The 23104-nt window shown below is 41.7% G+C and overlaps 1 protein-coding gene across 3 annotated transcripts in view; it reads left to right on the top strand.

The window, feature by feature from the left end:
* COL9A1 (collagen type IX alpha 1 chain) overlaps positions 1–23104 on the top strand; it is an 85993-nt gene that overhangs the window by 48422 nt on the left and 14467 nt on the right. For all 3 annotated transcript variants that reach the window (XM_088840927.1, XM_088840926.1, XM_088840928.1), the window contains 15 exons: positions 963–1016; positions 2400–2453; positions 2568–2621; positions 2748–2801; positions 3585–3638; positions 4683–4727; positions 5749–5802; positions 5907–5960; positions 14722–14775; positions 15357–15428; positions 15868–15903; positions 16770–16814; positions 18190–18222; positions 21699–21845; positions 22114–22168. In XM_088840927.1, the coding sequence (XP_088697053.1) occupies positions 963–1016; positions 2400–2453; positions 2568–2621; positions 2748–2801; positions 3585–3638; positions 4683–4727; positions 5749–5802; positions 5907–5960; positions 14722–14775; positions 15357–15428; positions 15868–15903; positions 16770–16814; positions 18190–18222; positions 21699–21845; positions 22114–22168 (865 nt within the window). The remainder of the gene's footprint in view (positions 1–962; positions 1017–2399; positions 2454–2567; positions 2622–2747; positions 2802–3584; positions 3639–4682; positions 4728–5748; positions 5803–5906; positions 5961–14721; positions 14776–15356; positions 15429–15867; positions 15904–16769; positions 16815–18189; positions 18223–21698; positions 21846–22113; positions 22169–23104) is intronic.

Below are 23104 nucleotides of genomic sequence, written 5' to 3'. Positions count from 1 at the left end.
CTACCCAATACCTTTCTGACTGTTTTTTTTTTTTTTAATTTCTTTCATCATCTCCTTCTCCCAAGCCTGTTCATTAGGAGAGGGATTTTCTCTTCAAGTGCCCATCTGCCTTCTCATACAAGTGGTAAATGAGAAAAAGATTTCAACAAGGGGAGGCCGCTGTGTTTTGCCATGTAGCGTAAATGGAGAGCACTAAAATCCCCATATTTTTGTTTTGAAATGATGTTTTGATCCTTATAATGAAAATAAGGAGGGGATGTGTACCACAGATAAGGAAGTCAGAGATAATTTCAGGATAATTAGATTTATAAAGCTCTGTGGTTTTAGCCAGCATCACTTGGTAGGGTGAAGCTGTTGTGGAGAAAACAGATCAATCACTTTACACAAACTGAACCTACTGTCTAGTCAGGGTGGAAGAGGGGATGCTCACATCTTTTTTGCGGTTTATGGCTCCAAATCACAAGCCTGGAGTCCTGATTCTAAATGTGGGTGGGAATCCAGAGTCATGGAATCTCTCTCCTGGGTGTGGCAGCTGCAGGGTCCAGGGCAACTGCTATTTAGGTGGCGCCTTGGTCTTCATCATCAATGAATTCCCACTGCAGTCCTGGGAACCCCAGAGCATGATGATCAAACCTTCCCAATAGGCTTTCCAGGTTCTCTCAGTAAGTAGCTCACGTCAGCAATCAGGAGAGGGTGTTGTGTTTGTTCATTTAAGATATCCAAGGTGGTATCAAAGATTGGGTGTGGTACTTTTGATGGAATGAGATGGAAACCAGTGTTTTCACCACTGAGGTTTCTGATTAAATACTCCTTGGGTTCACTGATGAATATCAGTATATACTGCAACACAAGACAGAAAGCCTCTTTTTTACCTGGATGTTGAAATTCTTTAGAAAGACTGAAGTACCCTTAGCATGCATCACTGATCTCGAGTTCATTCACGTTGTCTTGCTTATTTGCAGGGTGCTCGGGGCTTAGATGGAGAGCCTGGGCCTCAAGGGCTCCCTGGTGCACCTGTAAGTACTTTTCATGGGATCCACTGATAGATTTTTTAGCAATGATCAATGGTAGATTTTTTGCTATTAATATATGTATGTATGTGTTCAGGTATCATTTATATATGAATCAAGTGAAAAAATGGGCAATAGTTTTTGTACTTATTAAAATTTTAAAAATTAAGTCACACATCTTTCTTTTTTCTTTTGTACAGAGAAATGTTCTTCTGACTTGACATGGGTCTTGTTTTTCTTATAAGTTTACTCAAAATTTCTTTTTTTTTGCTTGCTGTGTTTTTCCTTTCACTCTGGTTGCAGGATGCCAGGAGTCACAGTAACTCTCTCATTTTAATTTCTTGGATAGTTCTATGCTTTTCCTCTCGTATGATGTCTGATCTCATTATTTGATATTTTGATGGCCATGTGTAGATGTGTCCTTAGTGTGGACTGCCTCACATCTTTTATGGAAGTAAATAAACCAAAAAATAGTTTGTTGATACTCATACCACATAAAAAAGTAGAAAAGGTATAAGTGAAATAGAATTTCCAACTGTCAAGGTCCAGTGGGAAAGAAAGAATGTAATTGGAGGCTAACATCATAAGATCAAGCTACAGACATGGTGTGCCAAGCAGACCTTAAAAGAAGGTGGACCTGCAAACGTGTGAGGTGGGATAGAGCAGCGAGGACAGGTGGGGAGCAGCCCTGTTGGGGTGATGGGGATGTGCTGCTGTAGGGCTGCCACTGCCTGAGTGTGGAGCTCCTGTTAGAAGCTGGGATAGATGAGCTGGGATAGACAAGGTAGAAGTACGTTATGGAATGCTTTATGCCAATCTGGGCAATCGTAAGTGATCTGGTAGCAATCGGAAGCTGTTTGAGGTTTCAGAGCAGCTCAGCAATTCAACCAAAGCCGTATTTTAGGAAGACACGTCCTCTCATCTGTTACTGCCTGATCATGTATCAGCATCAGCTGGATAGTTCTGACAGAAATCATTATTATTGACTGGGGAAGTAAGTAAAATACAGAGAAAAGGTTGGCAACTCATCCAAACCTCAACCCACCACGATAGTCAGTGAGGCTAGAGGATGTGTGGACAGAGTTCCTGATGTCAAGGCTACCTGCAGTGTGGACCTTGATTTTATTATACCTATTTATCCAAAGAGTGCAGAAGCATTATGCATTTACAGTGAAATCAATTGACGTGTAAGTCTTGGTGATCTTTATGGTAATATCAATTTTTAGGACAATATAATTTTTATAAAATGGTTTCTTGAGGCATCCATGATAAATCAAAGCCATTGAGATGAAAGAGCAATGTAAGATAATTTGGATAGAATTTCATCATTTCAAAAGCCTATCAATAAGTTACTTCTGCTCACATGAACACAATTTTATTTTCATGCAGGGTGACCAAGGACAGCGAGGCCCTCCAGGAGAAATAGGTCCCAAGGGAGACAGAGTGAGTCGAATCCACGTTAATCACCAACAGCATGGAGGTCGTGCGGATATCCTTGACGTGACCTGAGTACACGTGGTAACTGTCTCTGTTCTGTCTCCTCCTTCTGCCCTGCAGGGGCCTCAAGGTTCTCCAGGAATTCCTGGTCTCCCTGGGCCCAAAGGGGACACGGTAAGTCCTGAGCTGTAGTCATCAAGCTCATTCTTCAAAGTGGTTATTGTAATAAAACTTTAGAAACTAATGAAAGGAAGAGGGATGTGCTTCTAAGGGACACTGTGTTTCTTTGTGCATCTTTAGGGCTTGCCAGGTGTGGATGGCCGTGACGGGATACCTGGAATGCCGGGAACAAAGGTAGCCATGCAGTTTAGTCTCAGGGTGATGGGGTGGTCTCTGCCCTGGCCTGTCAAGGAGCTTCCATCACTATGTCACTGGGACATTTATTGAGCTGGCTTTGGCTTTTTTCCCTCCTTTTAGTTTTTTACATCAAGGGTCAATTCAAAATACTTCTCAGAAGTCAGAAAGAGAAAGGCAAATACCATATAATATCACTCACATGTGGGATCTAAAATATGGCACGAATGAACTTATCTGCCAATCAGAAACAGACTCACAGACATGGAGAACAGACTTGTGGTTGCCATAGGGGAGGGAAGAGCTAGCAGTTTGGGGGTGGTGGATGCAAACTATTATATATATAATGGATAAACAATAAGATCCTACCGTATAGCACAGGGAACTATATCCAGTCTCCTGGGATAAGCCATAATGGAAAAGAATATTAAAAAGAATCTACGTATGTGTATATTAGTCACTTTGTTATACAGCAGAAATTAATGCAACATTGTAAATCAACTATGCTTCAATTAAAAAAAAACAAAAAGAATGTTTGCTTATTTTCAGAAGCTCAGTAAAACTGCCTTGTCGATGAACATAGGCAGAAGGAAATCACATATTTTGATGGCATTTCCATCCCAAGTCCTATCCCACCTTCCCATCCTGAACAAGGTCACATTATAAAAGTGCACGTAAGGTCAGCTATGCAGATAACCCTTTTACTTAGAAGGTGTTTGTCTTTCCTTTTCTTAAAAGAAAGACAATAGTTCATACAGGTTCAACAAAATTTTTCTTTTTCAGGGGGAACCAGGGAAACCCGGGCCTCCTGGTGAAGCAGGTTTGCAGGGGTTACCTGTAAGTATTTGAGTATTTAAATGTTGATTGGTTTATATACATATTTTGAACATATGCATTTGGGGGAGAAACATATGTTTTAATAAGTTCTGGGGAAGAAAAGATGCTTTAATTTTGTGTTTTTACAGTTGTACATTTTTGTACTTTTTCTCTGAATAACTAGTTATTTCTCCGACAACCACACTAAGATTTAACTTTATATTTTGCATCCATTCCTCTGTTTAGTTCACTCAATTTTCTTTATATCATTTCCCCAACCCTGAGCTGTGGTCCGGACTTTATCCTTCCTCCTACTTTAACTAGTTCTGAAGCCCTAGAACCAGGGTTGAGCCATAAGTTTGAGAGTATGTTCGGGGAGCCATGTGAGCTATAAGATTTCATCTTTTGATTGTGTGCTATTTAGAATTATTTGAATTGGTATTTTCCTGCGTTACTGTGGTAGGAAATTCATGTGGATTATCCCATTTGTTTTCTTGGCTCTTTTTAGGCACATATTTCAAGTTAAAGGGGCTACTTGGTAATGTTGAGGACTGCCCTCTGGTTTATTATGATATCTGACACTTTAAAAATAATCAGAGAATATTAGGCCTCCAGATAGCACCAAATATCAGTTAGACCCAGGATTTTCCTGCCATTCTGTTTTTCTACTTGCTGCTGAGTTTTATTGACAGGTTCCTGTTTTGTATTTTGTACATGAAATCATGCCAGGAAGGCTTCCTGGGGACCTGAAAATAGTACCAGATTCTAATTTGGAAGTTCATCTTTAAAAAGTAACTTTAGTTTAGAGCTAGAATTTGCTTCCAGGGTGTTCAGACATAACAAGCCAAAGTCTCGTGGCTGGTGGATAGGTCTGTAGTCTGTGGCTTGTGGGTATTGTGGACGGTCAGTAAGTTCAGAATTGGGAACCTAGGGAGGCTCTCTCCCACACTGCAGCTTTGAGGTTGTCCTGATGCCCTCAGCCCCTTGGCAGTGTGCAGTGGGCTTGGCATCCCACGGGTTGTCAGATGAGGTGATTGAACACACGTTCCATATGCATTCTTTCAGGGTATACCTGGAATTCCTGGCGCAAAGGGTGTTGCCGGTGAAAAGGTAAAAGATGAACTTTGCAATTAATATTTTTCTCTATTTTTATTCTTTTACTGATCTATTTTGTTTATCACTTAAAATAGTTCCAGCCTGCCTTTGAATTTATATTTGACCTTAAGAGAAATCAAAGAGAACTGCAGCTGCAGAAAGAGTACTTTGACAAGGTGTTACTGATCAGACTTCCTTCTTGAAAGAGTCATCCTTTGCCACTGTAAAACAGAGGTTACATTGCTCTTTACCACTTAAAATAGGGAAGGTATTATTAAGCCACAGAGGTTTTGTCAATGAATATTAAGATGATTTAGTGAAACTTAAAGCGTATTGTTTACAGAATAATCAGTGTTAAGTGGTTATATGCAAGCACTTAAAAACAATAGTTGAAAGAAAAATTTACAAAATATAGCTTTACTTTAAATAAAACATACACTGTGACTAATGTAGAAACTGGCCACAGTTCGTTTACGTGGCTCCAGCCTTTCAGTCATAGTGGCCGGACAGTCTTGAGCTGAGGTGTCCCCCAGTAGCAGACCGTGAGCAATTGATGGTGGAGAGGGCATCCCAGATACTGCTTTCCCCAGAGCTTGCTGGCACATCCCTTGTTTCCTCATGCTGGCATGATCCTTTACAATTTAAATGGTGTCGCTGTCGGGTTAAAATGGCTCAAAGAAGTGTATTGGAGGTGGAAATGATAAAGAAAGGCATATTTAACTAATATTGTAAAAAAAAGAAAAAGCCTCTGTTATTCTTGTCTGGCTAAAGACCTTCCTTTTTTGACATTGGACCTTCTCTTTTTAACACTTTTGAAACCTTATCATACTTCCAGGAATGACAAAACAGTATTCTAAATCTAAAGAACTTTGATGTATACACCAAGAAAGAGAGTCTGCATCCTCCCAAATTCTCAGTGTAAATCAGGAAGTTAATGCTGTTTAAGTGTAGGAAAGACCCGGTCTGGGCAAGTCAGGTTGATCGTTCTGCTTATTTACGTTCTGAATGAGTCCGAATTACTGTGTTCTACCTTCAGGGTAACACAGGTGCTCCAGGGAAGCCCGGTCAGTTGGGGAATTCTGGCAAACCGGTAAGATGTCCTAAGTTCCCTTTTCAGGCCTTGTAACCTGTTGTCATGGTGAAGCAAAGGGTTAGGGAGTTTAACTGTTTCTCTGCCTGCCTTCCTTGTAACAGGGCCGCCAGGGGCCGCCCGGAGAAGTCGGACCCCGAGGACCCCGGGGCCTTTCTGTGAGTATTCCTTCTCTGCAGACCCTCCTGGATTGCCTCCTCTGCTCCCACACCCGCCCTCCCTCCTTCCTTTATTCATCCCTCCAGTCTCTCATCCACAAATGCCTTCTGACATGTGCTAATCCAGATTAACCAGTGAAACAGGAATGCTGTTTAGATCTACAGTATGCTTTTTTTTCCTCTAGAAAGCGGAAATAAAGATGAAATATTTTAAAAAAGAAACATGGTGACCCTTTCTACTCTCATCCCATGTTGAAGGAAGTATTTTACCGTAATATAAAACAGCTCTATAGAGATATTATTCATATACTATATAATTTACCCATTTAAAGTGTACGATCCATTGAGGTTAGTACATTTGCAGAATTGTGCAGCCATTACCACAGTCTGTTTTAAAATGTTTTTATCACCTCGAAAAGAAACTTCAGATCCACTTGCAGATTCAACATTTCCCCTCTTTCCCTTTTAACACTAGAAAACCACTCATCCACTTTCAGTGGATTTGCTTGTTCTGGAAATTTCATATAAATAGGATCATGCAGTATGTGGATTTTTTAATGATTGGCTTCTCTCAGCATAACGCCTCAGGGGTCTTCTATGCTGCCCCGTGTATCAGTACTTCATTTATTGTCAAATAACATTCAGTTCTATCAGTTCAATTCAGTTCAGTCGCTCAGTCGTGTCTGACTCTTTGAGACCCTAAGGACTGCAGCACACCAGGCCTCCCTGTCCATCACCAGCTCCCGGAGTTCACTCAAACTCATGTCCATTCAATTCTATAGACATACCTTATTTTATTCGTCCATTCAGCCATTGATGGGCATTTGGATTATTTCCACTTTTTGTTCCTTATGAATAATGGTGCTGTGAACATTTTTCTACAGGTAGAAAATGTAGACTTTTTTGTGCAGACTTGTTTTGCTTCTTTTGAGTACCTGTGTAGGAGAGGAGTTTCTGGGTCATGCAGTAACTCTGTGTTAATCTTTTGAGAACCTGCCACGCTTCTTTCAGTGTGAGTTTGTGCATTTATTTTGCAGCAAATATAGCTATATACATTTTCTCACTAGATACATTCTTAGTCATCTTAGAGAGTGACCTTAACCATTAGAGAGGAACTGATGCACTCAATTTTAACTTTAAAAGATTCTACCTTGTCTTCATTTTAAGTTCTTGTTTTCAAAGCCTGCTGGGTAACAAAAACAACTCCAAGTGAGGACACAGAAACATTTCCAGGCATCATCGTTGCTTTTTATCCCACTTTATTTATTTATTTATTTTTGATTGAAGGATAATTGCTTTGCAGAATTTTGTGGTTTTCTGTCATACACCAACAAGAATCAGCCATAGGTACACCACCATTACATTTTAAAGAGCATTTCTTGACCATGTTGAGTGAGGGTTTTCACGCTTCAGAAAAGTGAAATATCCCTGTTGAGAGTGGAGCTTCTATTGTGTATCTGTCCACTGGCTTCTGTCAGGTGGTTTCCAGACATTTCTCTGCAGCCAAAGAAGCTAGCTCCTGCCCCTCACGCCTCACTTACCCTTTTCTCCTCTGTTGCTGGAAACTGTGAATTTCTAATTAAAATACTTTCCCTAAGTTGACTGTCAAAGAAATGAGGTCAGAGCTCGATCGCATTTCTAAAATCACACAAAGATTGAACACTGTGGGAGAGGGGCGCTGGAGTTTTAAAAAAGCGGACTGGCATGTGTCATATTCGTGTTATAGAGCAGAAAATTGAGGACAGTCCTGCTGATGGCAGGACCCCCTGCAGATGGTGGGGCCCCTGCTGATGGCCGGACTACGCACTAAACACAAACCTCGTGGGTGGAGCATGCTTGGCCCATCCCCAGCTCTGGGCTATGGGATGTAGAAACTGATGGACTTCAGCTGGGCTGCAGAAGGAGATGGGTTGGGGGTGGTGTTTCGTCCTCCCATGGTGGGGAGGCAGCTCAGAGGGAGTGATTGCTGTGTGAGTTTTCGAGCCTCACTGCAGTGTTGATGGTTCAGTTTCTGTAGAATCCATATTCTTCCCACCATTGCCCTGTGTGTGCGTATGTAGTCACTTCAGTCACGTAGGTCTCTGTGATCTGGGCTGTAGCCCGCCAGGCTCCTCTGTGCATGGGACTCTCCAGGCAAGACTACTGGAGTGGGTTGCCATGCCTTCCTTCAGGGGATCTTCCCAACCCAGGCATCGAACCCGCGTCTCTTACGTCTCCTTCACTGGCAGGCAGGTTCTTTACTGTTTGCATTACCTGGGAAGCCCTGTCTCCTCACCGAGGCTTGAAGCCACGGTGTTCCTCCTCCATCACGTTCCTACCGCAGGGGGACCTGCTTATCCGACCACTGCATCTTTACGGCCTCCCATCTGCCTCTTCCTTTGAAGCCCGTTTCCCACCTCTCCCCATTCCTGGCCCTCCCATGCCAGCTCAGGCAGTTCCCCTCTGCTTGCTTCCTGCATCGTTTCCTGACTTGCCTTCACTACTCACGTCTTCCTTCTTCTGCCCGCGTCTCCCAGCAGGATGCTGTTGGTATTTAGGCCAGGATAGTTGTTCCTGCCCCAGGACTCTGGCACAGGGGGTAGTGTCCTGCATTACCAGAACTCCGGATGTGTCCCCACAGTCCTGGGAGCAAACGCAAAAGCCTGGAGAAGTGTAGGACTCCACATCTGCACGCATCTCCAGGATGATCTTTGCAAAGTTTCCGTCATCACTTCTCTCCTTCATGTAAAAACCTTCAGTGGATTTCCATGGACAAGGAAAGAGTCTGAAATCCTACAGCATCTGTTTGTCCCCCAGTTTTATTTCCCCTTTCTCCCTTGCTCAGAGCCCATGTTCCAGCTAAGCTTGACTTTTCTAATTTCCAAACACTCTACGCTTCTTAGTCTGCCTGTTTATACTTTGTGATACCCTGCAACTGGGATGGGTTTTCCCCTATTTCTCTAACCCAGCATCCCGTGTGTCCTCCTAGATATGACTTAAGTGTTAATTCTGCAATGGAGTCATCTCTTATGATGCCCTATTCCTCTGAGAGACATGATCACTCCTTATTCTGACCCTGTAGCCCTTGGTCTCTTGTTGCCCCCATGGTGTGGACACTGCAGAAAGGCAGGGAAGTGTCTGATCCATGTTTGTGTTCCCTGTGTCTTTCTATCCAGGGCCCACTCTAAGGTTGTGCTCAATAAAGATTCCTTGAAATGCATTGGATGGGAGGGATGGTAACTCTTGCCATGCTGCTTCTGTTCATGATAAGTGACTTCTCACCTACTATAAATTTTTCGGAAGAGTATTATGGGAGGTTATAAATATTATAGTTCTGGAGCAGAATTTTAACACCAAATCTCCTTACTGAAAGAGGCGTTTGTTCTGTCATTTTACATCATTAAATTCATTTTCATAGGTAAGTTCATGCCATGTCAACTATTTTTCACAAATTTGATCAGTTTTTCCTGCAAATCTCAAGTTGGGAAGCTGAGTAGAAGAAATGAAACCACTTCTGATGTGTCCTATGAAAGAATCAAGGCTAACTGAAATATGTCTTTGAAGTTAAGTTGTGTTCCCCACTTTCGTCACCTTGTTCCACCAACTTCTGCCAATGCCACAGCAAAAAATATTGGCATTTTGGCATCTCTTGTGATTACACACAAGCACACATTTTTCCCACTTGGCTTGTGTTTCTGGCTTTTTCCGTTACTCTGCTCTGCAGGGTCAGCACCTGCATCGGGGGACTCCTGGTTTAGAGCCAGCAGGTGGCTGGGACCTCTGCTTTGGTGTTACTGAGCAGTGGCTCCTGGTCCATTTTTCTCTTCCAAGCTCCTCAGAACTTGCCAGAGCTTTTGTCTAGTGGGTTAGGTTTGCTCTGCTCTTGTGGTTTTGACTGGGATGAGTGCCATGCTGATCCATCCCAGGTTTTCTGAAGTTTATGCACCCCTGGAGTGTGTGGAGAAGCCTGTCTCCTTTCTCTTGAAGTCCCGACCCTGACCCCATCAGCAGAAGCTTCAACACAGAGGGCCCACTTGGTGTGCTGTTGAGAGATCTACGCCACCTTCCTGCCCCACCAGGCTCTGGAACACTCCAGAACACTCCTGTCAGTGCTTTATGGACCAGCTGTGATGGTTATAGTGTGAGCAGATTGTTGTCTGCCTCTGTGTGTGAGGAGATATTTAAACCTACAATAGAGAGAAGTATAAACTATCCAATGTGGCAAAATTGAATAGATTAAAAAAATATTTTTATGGCAAAATGATCCTTGTAGTAGGACTAATATGATCTTCAAGTGTTACTATGAAAATGATTTGTAAAAGCAACAGTCTTTAGGAGTCATAACTGATCTTCTAGGTTAAACATATTTTTGCCAGAAATAGGCACTTAGCGTATAATGCAGACTAAGTATAGTGATAGTTTCCCTCTTCTGAAACTGTGAAGGTGCTGAGGATAATGCTCGTTCTTTAGCTAGTTAGCATTTTGGGTAATCAAGCAGATACATCGACCAACACAATCTAGAGCATGGCAGAGTAAAGCCCACTCTTTTGGTAAAATAATTATGACAGCCCAAGTGTAATTGGATGGAGGAGCCTGGTAGGCCGTAGTCCATGGGGTCGCGAAGGGTCGGACACGACTGACCGACTTCACTTTCACACATTGGAGAAGGAAATGGCAACCCACTCCAGTGTTCTTGCCTGGAGAATCCCAGGGACGGGGGAGCCTGGTGGGCTTCTGTCTATGGGGTCACACAGAGTCGGACACGACTGAAGTGATGCAGCAGCAGCAGCAGCAGCAAGTGTAATAAAATGGATTCTTTTCTGTGATATTTTAGAAGTCTGATAGTTCCATTTTAAAAGGGAGACTTCCGGATTGAAGTATCCATTTGTATTTATTGAAATGAGCTTTGCAAAGTAGCTGCTAGTGTTTGCTTATAAAAAGAGTGCCTTCTTGGTGATCAATGGTCTGGACAGAAATTCAAAAAATAAGGACTAGAGACATTTTTCCCTAAGCATGACTTGTGCTTTTAAAGAAATTTGGGAGGTTTGAAAGGCACAGAACATGTAATGAATCATTTGATTGAAAACCATAGTTTTGACTGATGTCTTTCTTCCTTGGATAAAACCTTGGATGAACATAGTAACTAGCATATCTGTGGTGCTTACTATGAGCTGGATATTGCTCTAAGTGCTTCATGTATCTATTTAATCCTCTCCAAACCCACTTAACAGATGAGGAAACAGATGAAGAGCTTCCTTGTAGCTCAGATGGTAAAGAATCTGCCTGCAATGCAGGAGACCCAGGTTTTATCCCTGGGTCGAAAAGATATCCTGGAGAAGGGATTGGCAACCCACTCCAGTGACCTTGCCTGGAAAGTCCCATGGACAGAGGAGCCTGGCGCCTACAGTCCATTGGGTCGCAAAGAGTTGGACACGACAAGACTGAATGGTTAACACTATTGCTACTAGGACAGAAGGGTTGAGTTGCCTGCCTGGACTGAGCTGGTGCACAGCAGAGCTGGACTTCAGATCCGGTCCTGGGGCTGCTGCTGCTGCTGCTGCTAAGTCACTTCAGTCGTGTTCAACTCTGTGTGACCCCATAGATGGAAGCCCACCAGGCTCCCCCTTCCCTGGGATTCTCCAGGCAAGAACACTGGGGCTGAGTGCCGCCAAAGTCAAGGCTTTGCTGGATATCTTTTGTTTGAAGTTAGCTTGGCAAATTCTAATAACACAAAACATATTTAGCAAATTTAAGAGTTTAGTGTTTTTGGAACTTCTGCAGTGAGCATTCAACAAAAGTCTAAGTAAAGCTGGTGAAGACATTCAAACAGAACACGACCCCCAACAGATTCCTGGGTCTTACCTATACCTTCAGAATCAGGACTGGGGGCTGAGGGATGGCCGGTGGAGCGGAATGGAGAGGTGGGGTGGTGAAGACACCAGTGAAATATATTTCTAACAACTCCTTAGAGGATTCTGATGCGCAGGCAGAGTTGGCAATTACTGGTAGAAGTCTGCATCTTTTTTAAAGCTTTGATTGACTTCTTAAATAGAGATGAATTGGCAGATGTATCTTAACATGTTGGAGATACATATGGTGGCTCAGAGCACTCAAGAGGAAAAATAGAGCATTTCCTTAATGGTCTTCACATTTTCAGTGGGAAGATTTTGCGTTCTGTTCTGGTTCCTTCCAATTCTTTTGTTAAAAACCATGAGTTCTGTCGTGAGGTTTGTAATATCAGCCCTGTGGCAGAATAACTATTTCCCTATCAACCTTCCTGGCCACATCTGAAAATATGGTTTCACTACAGCTGTTGAAACATTAGAGATTTATCATTTATTTAGCACACATGTGGTTATTAGGTTAGGGTGAACGGTTCCCTGCAGGATGTATTTAGTTTAACCTGAGTTTTTAAAGATTACTGTTTCTGTCTTAATGGCTTATGCTCATCTTAGTTACAGGTGAAATTAATGGACTAAGGGAAAGAATATGAATGTTTTTAGAACACATAGAAATCTTCAGAATGGCCATGAGAATATCCTGCCCTAACATTTGTAGCTGTTTGGTCATTGTGAAAATAAACTAACTTTTTTTTTTAAACAGTGAGATCATTTCTATAGAAATACCTAAGTTCAGAATGGCAAAGGTTATATAGGATGGAAGTAGAATAGAAACAAAGACCCACATGCTATGTATTTGTGCAGGGGCAGGAGAGTGACTGCTCATCATTGGGTTCTGAGCTCTTCATTGGTTTTACCAAGGGCTGCCAGGGCTTGGAAGAGACTTAGGAACTGAATAATAACAACTTGTGAAAGACAGAGAAAATAAGATTCCAGCAGAGAATCTTTGTATTTGCCCGAAAAGATGATTAATCTCTCCAAAAGTAAGTGAAAGGTTATGTAATCCTTTATTTTCATTTAGCCCTTTGGTTTGTGGAAGACAAAGGTATATCAGTCATCTTTGTCTTGGATAGGATGGCATAATGGTTCATTTACTTAGAAATGAATACTTGAGGTTGTGTCAAGAACCTTGCTTTCCCTTTCTGACACGATTAATTATGTTTTCCACCAGTGACTATTAATTGTTCTGGGAAATAAGGTCATTTTATCTCAATGATATTTAGGATCTTAATCAGAATGCAGTTCAGAAATAATCGGAAAATGCCAGCAGAGCAGATATACTGAAGAAAATCTGCCTTGAACTTCGAAATGCTGGAGCAAAGTAATGGGGCGAAACCCAATCTTTATGTGTAGAGACAAGAAGAATCTATCATAGTGGCTGGCTTTTACCCTACTTGCCTCCTTCCAGCATCTGTCCTCATGAAGCACTGCTTTGGGCTTCCAGGCTGCTCACAAAGGTTAAGGACCAATGTGTCATTCAAACTCACACATTAGGCAGAACATTCATATGAAAGTTTTTGTAAAGCACTTCACTGTCCTTCACTGTCTATCGGATTTTGCTCAAACTCATGTCTGTTGAGTTGGTGATGCTATCCAACCATCCTCTGTCACCCGCTTCTCCTCCTGTCCTCAATCCTTCCCAGCCTCAGGGTCTTCTCCAATGAGTCAGCTCCTCTTTGCATCAGGTGGCCAAAGTATTGGAGCTTCAGCTTTAGCTTAAAGCCCTTAAGAGCATTTTGTTTAAATCACCTATAAGTCATAAGAAATGGCTGTCATGAAATTATAGCTCATAGAAGCTTGTAATTTGGCAGACATTTCTTGATCCTTTAGAGCAATTGAAAATGCAGAAAGTTTATGGATCTTGACATTTTGTTCTTTTTATAGATGAATGAATAGCGTATGGGTCAGATCAGAATAATCTTATCAGAAGCACTTATAAATATCAAACATTAATATGAAGTTGCCATGTCATTTTAAACACAAACTCAAAAGACTACCTTCATTTTTATGTATATCATCCAGGAAATGTAATTATTTATCCAGCAACCTCAGTGTTCAACTTAGCTGAATATTCATTAGAAATGAAACAAGCTTTTAGCAGATTTCATAAAAGTGTATGAAATTCTCAGGGAAAGAAATTGAAGACTTCGTGTGATTCCTTTTCTCAAAGGGCTTAGCGATTCCAATAAAAAATTGAAATTGGTTGACAGAATGAAATTAGAGTGTTCTTTTGGTGCAACAACATTATAAATTGTACTTTCTAAAGTCTTTAATCTTTTAAGACATATGTAGAATGAGTGAAGCAAAGAATTATTTCAGAAACTTTCTGAATTTCTTCTATGTATGTCTTTTTGAAGTTGCAGAGGTAATTTAAAGGCAAACATCTCTGTCCTGAGTCTTTTCACTCTTTTGAGGTTCAAGATCATTTGTCAGCTACTGCTTTAAAATGTACTGTAGACCTGAAATTTACACTGGGTTTTAGACAATTATGTGGGATTCAAAATTTTACTATGCCTCTAGAACACATAGTCTAAATGGGAGGATAAAGCATGTACACAAATAAACATAATCTAAGTTGGATGGTGATGTATGTACTGAAAACTCCTAATTGCTACTTCCTGTGGATGTTTCAGGAGTTATGTCTATTGAACAGTTTCTATTCACAGTGAGCAGCGTTAGGCCTGTCAGAGCTCAGGAGGAACACCGAGGAGGCTACAGACAGTTTATATGAAGGTCTCTGCCTTCAGTTGAAGACGGGAAGAATACTTTGGTGACCTTTATATATGTGTAAACAAAAACCTAGGTAGCTTGGTTGCTTTGTTGATGTAGTAAACATACATTTGCATTTCGGCAGGTTGACTGTCCTGCTTGTGTGTTTCTAGGGCAGCAGAGGTGAAGTAGGACCAGTGGGACCCCCAGGGCCACCAGGTAAACTGGTAAGTAACATTTCTGGTCTTCAGCAGTGGATTTGCTTTATGCAAAACAAAGTAAAATTTTAAAAGGGAACAAAGAGAAAGAAGCAATTTGCAATGGGTAATTGAATCATCCTCATTTGGTTTCTGTTCCTGTGTGAATGTGTGAAATGTAAATGGGGAATTTCAAATTACATCTAGGAGACCCTCAGAGGGTATTTTAATCAGTGTGGTCTGTAGCATTTATTTTAAAACTGGGGGAGATACGAAGTGCTCCATTTGGCCATGGTTGTTCTTGGACTGGGAGAGAACCGTATGTGAAAGCTGCCTTTCACTTCTCCAGCGGTGATGTTTACACAGCTGGGGAGGCAGGGACTCAGCTCAAAGAGCCCACTGTTGGGAAGGGGTGCAAATCCGGGAATTGGGGAGCTCAGAAATGGGATGGAGGAGGGCCTGACTGTCTTCTCCTGAGATCTGGGAGAGTGGGAAGTCTGAGCAGCAGCGTTAAATCAACCGCAGCACTTTTATTCGAGGCGTGAGTTATGTCTGGTGTGTGCAGTCAGCGTCGCAGTAACAGTGGGTCTGGGGGATGTGTTTTATTTCAGGGTTCTCTTGGCAGCCCTGGCCTCCCTGGCTTGCCTGGCCCCCCTGGACTTCCTGGGATGAAAGGTGACAGGGTAAGATACCTGGCCTTCTGGAAAGTTCCTTATTTGGAAGGGTGATTTCTACTATGTTGAGAAACCAAGCTTGCTTTTGGCCCAGTGGAGAATTTTTCTAGACATTGCCATAGAGAACTATCATGAAAGATTTATAAAATTATGGAGAGTTGAGATTAAAGGAAAAATTTCAGCTGTAATCACACTTCCTATTCATGTCTAAATTTCTGTTCTTACTTGTCACATTTCACATGGATGTGGTCAGAGGGCACGCATGTCGCCAGTGATTTTGCATGGTTGTCAGTTTCTCCAGGTCTGATGCGACTCTGGCTAGACAGTGAGGAGATGGAGATTATTCATCCTTGTTCCTGTTCACCAGCCCAGTAGGGGAGTTGGTTCACTTGAGATTGTATAGTTAAAAACCTCAAAATACTGACAAAGCGCATTTGATTCATTGCAGGGTGTAGTTGGTGAACCTGGTCCGAAGGGTGAACAGGTAGGTCCCCGCATTGGAATCCTGTGAACCGTGTGTTTAATGTGTGCTAATGTGTTTTACCAGCAGGGGGCACTGGCTGATCTGCCGGTGTGGGTAGCATGTGGAGGCTCCAAGGGCTTTATTTATTTATTTAAATTTATTTATTTATTTTAATTGGAGGCTGATTACTTTACAGTATTGTAGTGGTCTTTGCCATACACTGACATGAATCTGCCACGGGTGTACATGTGTCCCCCATCCTGAACCACCCCCCCACCTCCCTCTCCATCCCATCCCTCAGGGTCGTCCCAGTGCACCAGTCCCGAGCATCCTGTATAGTGAGTGAGACCCAGGGTCTAATTAGGTCTGTAACCTTATCTACTGTTTTAATAGTCCAAGCTAACGGTGGCCCTGCCTTCCAGAATACACACTATGCTTTCTTTGAAAAGAGTGGCTCTCTCTCCTTCACCAGATGGGGTTACTCCAGTCTGATGGAGCCTCCATAGCCTCATCAGAGTGTTTTGGTTTTTCTTCACTAAGAACTTAGCAAATACAATGTATATGAATTAGAGTTAGTTTTTGTCCTGAGGTTTTTTGTTTCCCCCATCTTATAAGAGCCCTTTTTAAGTCTTACCTAATTATCCAGTTGCTGACACAGTCATTCATTCTTAACTTTAGCTGAAACTCAATGTCACCTTCTGGCTTTTCTCTGGTCTGCCCTGGGTTGGACTAGCCCCTGACAGCTAGGTTGGAAAACCATTAAGGACATGTCGTATTTCTGTGTGCCTTAGGAGCATTGTGGGAACTTCTGAATTTTTATCAGTGTTGACTGGGTAAATTTGAACCAAGGGACTAAGAACTTTTAAAATGTGACTTTTAATTTTTAGGGCGCCTCTGGTGAAGAGGGTGAAGCTGGAGAAAGGGGTGAACTCGTAAGACATTTTTCGTGGATATTGGTGGAGCCTCACTGATTTTGAACTGTATCAGATATGTTTCCTTCTTCTTTTCTCTGGCCCTGATATCCTTGCTGACTTCTTTCAGGGTTAAGATGTTTCTTACATAAACTTGCAAACCACCCCCCAGAACTGAGCCAAGGTCAAATAAAATGCAGGGGAAATACCCCGGTGTTGGTAGACATGGCCTAAAGCACCGGGAGGACCAAGTGTTCCCTTCAGAGGGCACGTTTGCTCATTTTTTTTCCATCTAGAAATTCCAGGTGATTCTTATATGACTGCAGAAAGTCTGTGAATAGTGCCTATCATGGAAAAAAAGCTAAAACTTTATTGTGGTTTATATTAATAGTTTATTGTAGATAGAAAGCTGTGACTCACAAGCTTGACTGTGGGTGTTTTCCACGGTCTTTTTGAGTCTAAAACCAACTCCAGAGGTGGGTTCTGCTGAACCTCCAGGAAGGCAGGGAGAAGGAGAATAAGTCATCACTGCCTGTAGCACTTCTGTCTGATGGCTTTTCCTTCCAGTTACAATGCAGTCAAATGGGACCTACCTAGTGTGGAAACTTACATTTTGTCCTTTGCTGTGGGACTGACAGAATTCTCAGAAAATAGTTTCAGAGGATTTTTAGTTCAGGAGAAAATGCTGAATAATATTTTATTCAGGTTTTTTAGGATTTAGAGTTAATATAAATGTAACATCTGAATTAGACACAGCTTCCTAACTATTAGATAAACTAGAAAAGGATGATTTCAATTTTATATTCTGTTGAAACTGTTCATTTTATAAGCTGAAAGAATGTTTAAAAATTATCCTGTTTTGTAATGTACATGCACCAATGTGCTAAAGTGAGCTGAATTCATACTTAGAGCTAGTGGTAGGAGATATGCAAGTTTTTTTTTTTTTTTAAAGCATGCATATTTGATTTGATAGACTTTGAGGGATTTTTGAGAACACTGCTAGAGTTTCAAAAATGAAGTCATCTGATTTAAATGTCTATTATGTTTTATAACCGCATACTAGTTTAATATCTTTTTACTTACATGTTTTAATTCTCGACACTTAGCATTTTAAATCTGGATGGAACCTTGGAGAGCCCTGATTCAGCCCTACTATTTAACAGACGAGTTAGCCAAAGGCTGGGGGTTTACAAAGTTTACACAGGGTCATGAAGTTAAATAGCAGCACTGGGACCAGAATCCAAATTTTGACTCATATTTTTTTCCTGCAGTGTCAGGGTTCTTCTGTTCATGGTTTTCTATTGACTTTGGCAGCATGATAACCTTTTCAGTGTTTTTTAGTAAACTATCAAATGTGAATACATTGTTCTAATATGATTTCATTTTATTGATTTAGGGAGATATAGGATTACCTGGCCCAAAGGGATCTGTAAGTATAATGAATAGTAATGGTATAAAAATAAAATATCAATAAAGCTATAAAAACAGAATTCTTTGCTTTATGAAATCATTCTGTAAAATTCAATTCTAAAAGGACTTACCTTTAAGGATGTTAATGTATGAATTTATGCTTTAAGTAGTGGATTAGTCCAAAGGAGAAAAAACTCATAACAGTGTAAATGGATCTGCCTTTTGACCTAACCACTCTAAAGGAAGTTTTTTTTTTTTTCATATTATAAATGGCTCACTGAGTATATATTGTAATTTCTTCCACAAATGGATTGTTTTACAAGAACTGACCTGTGCTTTGCAGTGACAAGAACATAACTGAATTTCATTGTCAGTCATATCATTGCAAATATTTCAGTAATTTTCGTAATCTCCTGTGTGTTCTAGTTGGAGAAGTAAGATATAGGCATGGTCCACAAGAAAATATGGATAATTATTAGGGCTAGAAAATGATCATCTCCTTCAGTTTATCACTTTTCAGAAACTAATCTGATGTTCATAGAGATTAAATGTATTCAGAATTATATAATCGATTAGTAGCAAGCCTCGGAGAAGGCAATGGCAAGCCACTCCAGTACTCTTGCCTAGAAAATCCCATGGATGGAGGAGCCTGGTAGGCTGCAGTCCGTGGGGTCGCTAAGGGTCGGACACGACTGAGCGACTTCACTTTCATTTTTCACTTTCACACATTGGAGAAGGAAATGGCAACCCACTCCAGTGTTCTTGCCTGGAGAGTCCCAGGGACGGGGGAGCCTGGTGGGCTTCCGTCTGTGGGGTCACACAGGGTCGGACACGACTGAAGTGACTTAGCAGTAGCAGCAAGCCTAGAATGACTTGCTAATTTGAAAGGAATATACACCTTAATACAATAACAAATTTAAGATATTACAAGGAGAAAGGATGAAGCTCAGACTTCAGTGTCAAGGGCATCTATCAAGAACTTCCATTACTCCCCAAGACCTTCCTTTGTCTGGAATCCCTACCACTCCCCTCTGTCCAACAGATGACAGTCAGTGACATCTAGATGAAAAGATAAAGCTGACATATCTATCCCTCATATCCGCTTAAAACCCTTAGAGAATAGCATTTGTAGAATAAAATCAGACCCTTGGTAAAGAACACAAAACCTTCAATGAAGCGGTTGCAGCCTCACCAGCCTCATCTCTGACCTCTCTGGATGTCATCTGTTTGTGGCTCTTTTTACTTGGCATATCCTGTTTAACGACGTGTGCTGTTCTCCTAGTTTGGGGCACTCTTTCTCTTTCCTTAGATTAGTACCTCCTACCTAAGCATTTAGCCCAATCCTCAACTCAGCCTTCTCCGGGAGGACACACTCAGCCTTGGTTACAGTGCCCTGCCCAGGGCTCTTCACGCAGCCTCGATATGGAAAGTTTTATATTATCTTTCCTGTGTGCATACTGGACTTCCCTCGTGGTTCAGAAGGTAAAGAATCCTCCTGCAATACAAGAGACCTGGGTTCGATCCCTGAGTCAGGAAGATCCCCTGGAGAAGGGAATGGCTACCCACTCCAGTATTCTTGCCTGGAGAATTGCATGGACAGAGGAGCCTGGCGGGCTTCAGTTCATGGGGTTTCAAAGAGTTGGACATGAATGAATGACTAACACACACACACAAATGCACACACCTGTATACATACAACCTCTAAACACATGTGACAGTCAAGCTTCAAGAACATCTTTATGCCTTAGAATGGTTTAGGATTGAGAAACACTGTAAAGGGTAAGCCTGGATAGAATCTGATAATGGAAATCCTACTTCACTGTCTAGAAATAATCAGAAATGTTCAAAGGTGAGAATTCAAGTTATAAAAGAAAAAGGTGGATGAACAATGCAGTTAATTTCATTTAAATTTGGCTGCAACACTAGGAATTAGCTTTCGGTTGATCACCTCCCTTTCCACCCCATCTTTTCTGTCACTGTCCAGGGAATACTGATGAAATTAAAGTGTACTTTTTGGGTTTCCCAGGTGGCGCTAATGGTAAAGAACCTGCCTACCAACGCAGGAACATAAGAGATGCGGGTTCAATCCTTGGGTTGGGAAGAGCCCCTGGAGCGGGGATGGCAACCCACTCCAGTATTCTTGCTTGGAAAACTCCATAGACAGGAGTCTGGCAATTTATAGTCCAAAGGTCACAAAAACCTGGACACGACTGAGCACACACACACACACTGGACTTTTTTAGAAGTTGCTATACCTTGCATTCTAGTGACCTGACAATACCCAACTTTAGTTCCACAGCATATCCTTAGCTTTCTCCCTTGAGCCTAACTCTCAGGAAATCTTTTTAAGCCATAATTTCTTCAAGAAGCAATTTTGACAAGTTGGCTTAGATGAATATCATTTTTTATTTTTTTGTACAAAGAGAGATTGGAAAAAGCATACTCCCTGAGCTTTCTTAAGATGTGTCTCGTGGAAGCATCACTTCATTACCATTTTCCCTTCAGTTTAAAACATCTGAACATTTGAATGAGTTGACTTTTCCTAGAGAAACGTTGGTATGAAAAGGAAGCCGGATGGAGCAGCTTTATGAATATCAGATCTAGAGCAGTGGCATTCCCCCACACTCTTTCACTTTTATCTTCTCATTTTTATCTGTAAACAACAGTCACTGTAACTCCTATGTCACAAATTCCACTGGAGGTAGCTTAACAAAAAGTGAATTAATTTAGTTTCTCTTTAAAGCAGTTTTTGTAGATGAAGACTAGAAAGATGCTTTTTAGTGGTCTGCTTTCAGAAGAAAAATCTAACTGGTATATGGTTTCATTTTAAGGAAATAATTGATTTTTTAAGCATCTTTAATATTTAGATTTTTAACTTCCTGTATCCTCAGGTGAATTATGGACTCACTCTTTTTGTTCTGGTATCTTAAATGCAGAGTTTTAAATGTGTTGATTTAATTCACGTTAGTGTTTTATAATTCCTGGATACATCTGGCTTCCTCAGATTCTTCAGAGAATGTTATAAAGGCTAAATAACTTATGTTCTTGGAAATATCTTTATTTTATGCTTTCTGTATTTGTGATACACGGTGTAACATGTCTTGTGAACTCAGTAGTCTCTCTGTGGCCTGAAAAAGTTAACACGTTTTGTTAAAAACGAACTTGCTCTTAGAAATGGCTTAAAGTATGAAGACTGTGATTTTAAAATGTGTTATTTCCATTAACATTTCGAAATAATATCTAGGCCCCAAAGAAAGATCTTTAAAATGTTTACTTGAATTGAAATTATGAGAGACTGGAGAGTTAATTGTGTGGCATTAAGTGTGTTCACCTTGAGGCTTTGTAACCTCTGAGCGAACACCTATTGGTGCTTAGATTTTTAACTTGGGAGGCAGAGTGTCGGTGAATCTAGTTTCATGTCAGCGCTAATGTCAATCTGAAGCCGGCGCCCTCCTTGTGTTCAGCCTCGACTTGACGTGCGCCCCTGTGTTCCAGGCGGGGAACCCTGGGGAGCCTGGCGTGAGGGGGCCCGAAGGCAGCCGGGGGCTTCCCGGAGAGGAAGGACCCCGAGGCCCGCCCGGCCCGCGCGGCGTGCAGGGGGAGCAGGGCGCCACCGGCCTGCCCGGGATCCAGGGCCCCCCGGTGAGTGCGGCCCGGCTCCGGGCTTTCCTCAGGAGGCGCCGCCCCTTGGCGGGGCTGGGGGCTGGGGGCTGGAGTGGGGTGCTGGGGGGCTGGGGGTGTGGACAGGCGCTTGGGTGGGACCCGACCTCAGCTCCGCAATGAGCGTGGGGCCAGCTCTCCTGTAAATCCAGCCACTTGTCCCTTGCCCAGCCTGTCAGTTTACCATTCAACAATGCCCTCTTTGTGGCTTTGCTCGCGGACAAACTGACTTTTGTCTTTTCCGTCCCAGGGCAGAGCACCGACTGATCAGCACATCAAGCAGGTTTGCATGAGAGTCATACAAGGTAAATAAATCGTCATGGCTTGACTTTTTGTAGGCTTTAAAGGGTGGGGGATTTTGAATAATATTAATTTCACTTCGGTTCTGTACAGTTTGTTGCCATTTGCTTATAGCCTCAAGGAAAAGTAGTACATTTCTGGGTCAGCCTACACACACGCACACACACATACACACACACCCATGCACGTTTTTCCCTCCTTTGGAAAACAAATTCTCAGGCTCTTTCCCTTCTAAATGTCCTACCCCTTGGTGTGTCCCTGGCATTGACCTAGGCGCTCTCTGCAGAGTATATGAGAAATTATTGGTAGACTTCTGCCCTTAAGAAGCTTAATTATTCCCATTCATGCACCACATAGGTAGAAAATCTGTAACTGGAATTAAGCCAAAATGATGATGTATATTTTCACATTTCTTAACCTTCATCTAAATTCATCTGCAGTTATGGCAATTCCTATTTATTGTCTGATTCTAGTTGAAACTAATACTTTCATGAAGAAACACTTAACCTTTTCTGTGTTCGTGAGATAGTCTAGCTTGTCAAGTAGATGCCTAGAGTTTTCCAGGATGAAATTGTCACCTCTATATTTGGAAGCCAATATTGAAGGCATCTTATTTTGAAAGGATTTTTCCATTTTAAGCATTTCATGTTGAGAAAAGTATGACTTTATGCTAACCCTCACTTAAATAAGGCCCACCTAGGGTATTCACATGTGACCAATTTAGAAATTCTGGTGAGAAATATGTTTTGAATTCATTTTCTCCTTCACACCCAAAGTTTTAAAAGATATTACACTAGAACATTTCCCTTAGAGTATTTTAATGGGAAGATGTTCTTATTCTCTGGTTTTAGTAGATGATTCTTGGCCTATTTAATGGTTCCTGAAAAAGCCTACACAGTTATAAATTTTTAAGACAGATTGTGACCATTCCCAAGAAGCAG

The sequence above is a fragment of the Moschus berezovskii genome, chromosome 10 (genome assembly GCF_049115385.1).
Source record: "Moschus berezovskii isolate FMDL1 chromosome 10, NW_MosBer_1.0, whole genome shotgun sequence".
NCBI classification, from domain to species: Eukaryota; Metazoa; Chordata; class Mammalia; order Artiodactyla; family Moschidae; genus Moschus; species Moschus berezovskii.
The sequence above is the reverse complement of the archived record's forward strand: the minus strand, read 5'-3'. Positions and strand labels throughout refer to the sequence as shown.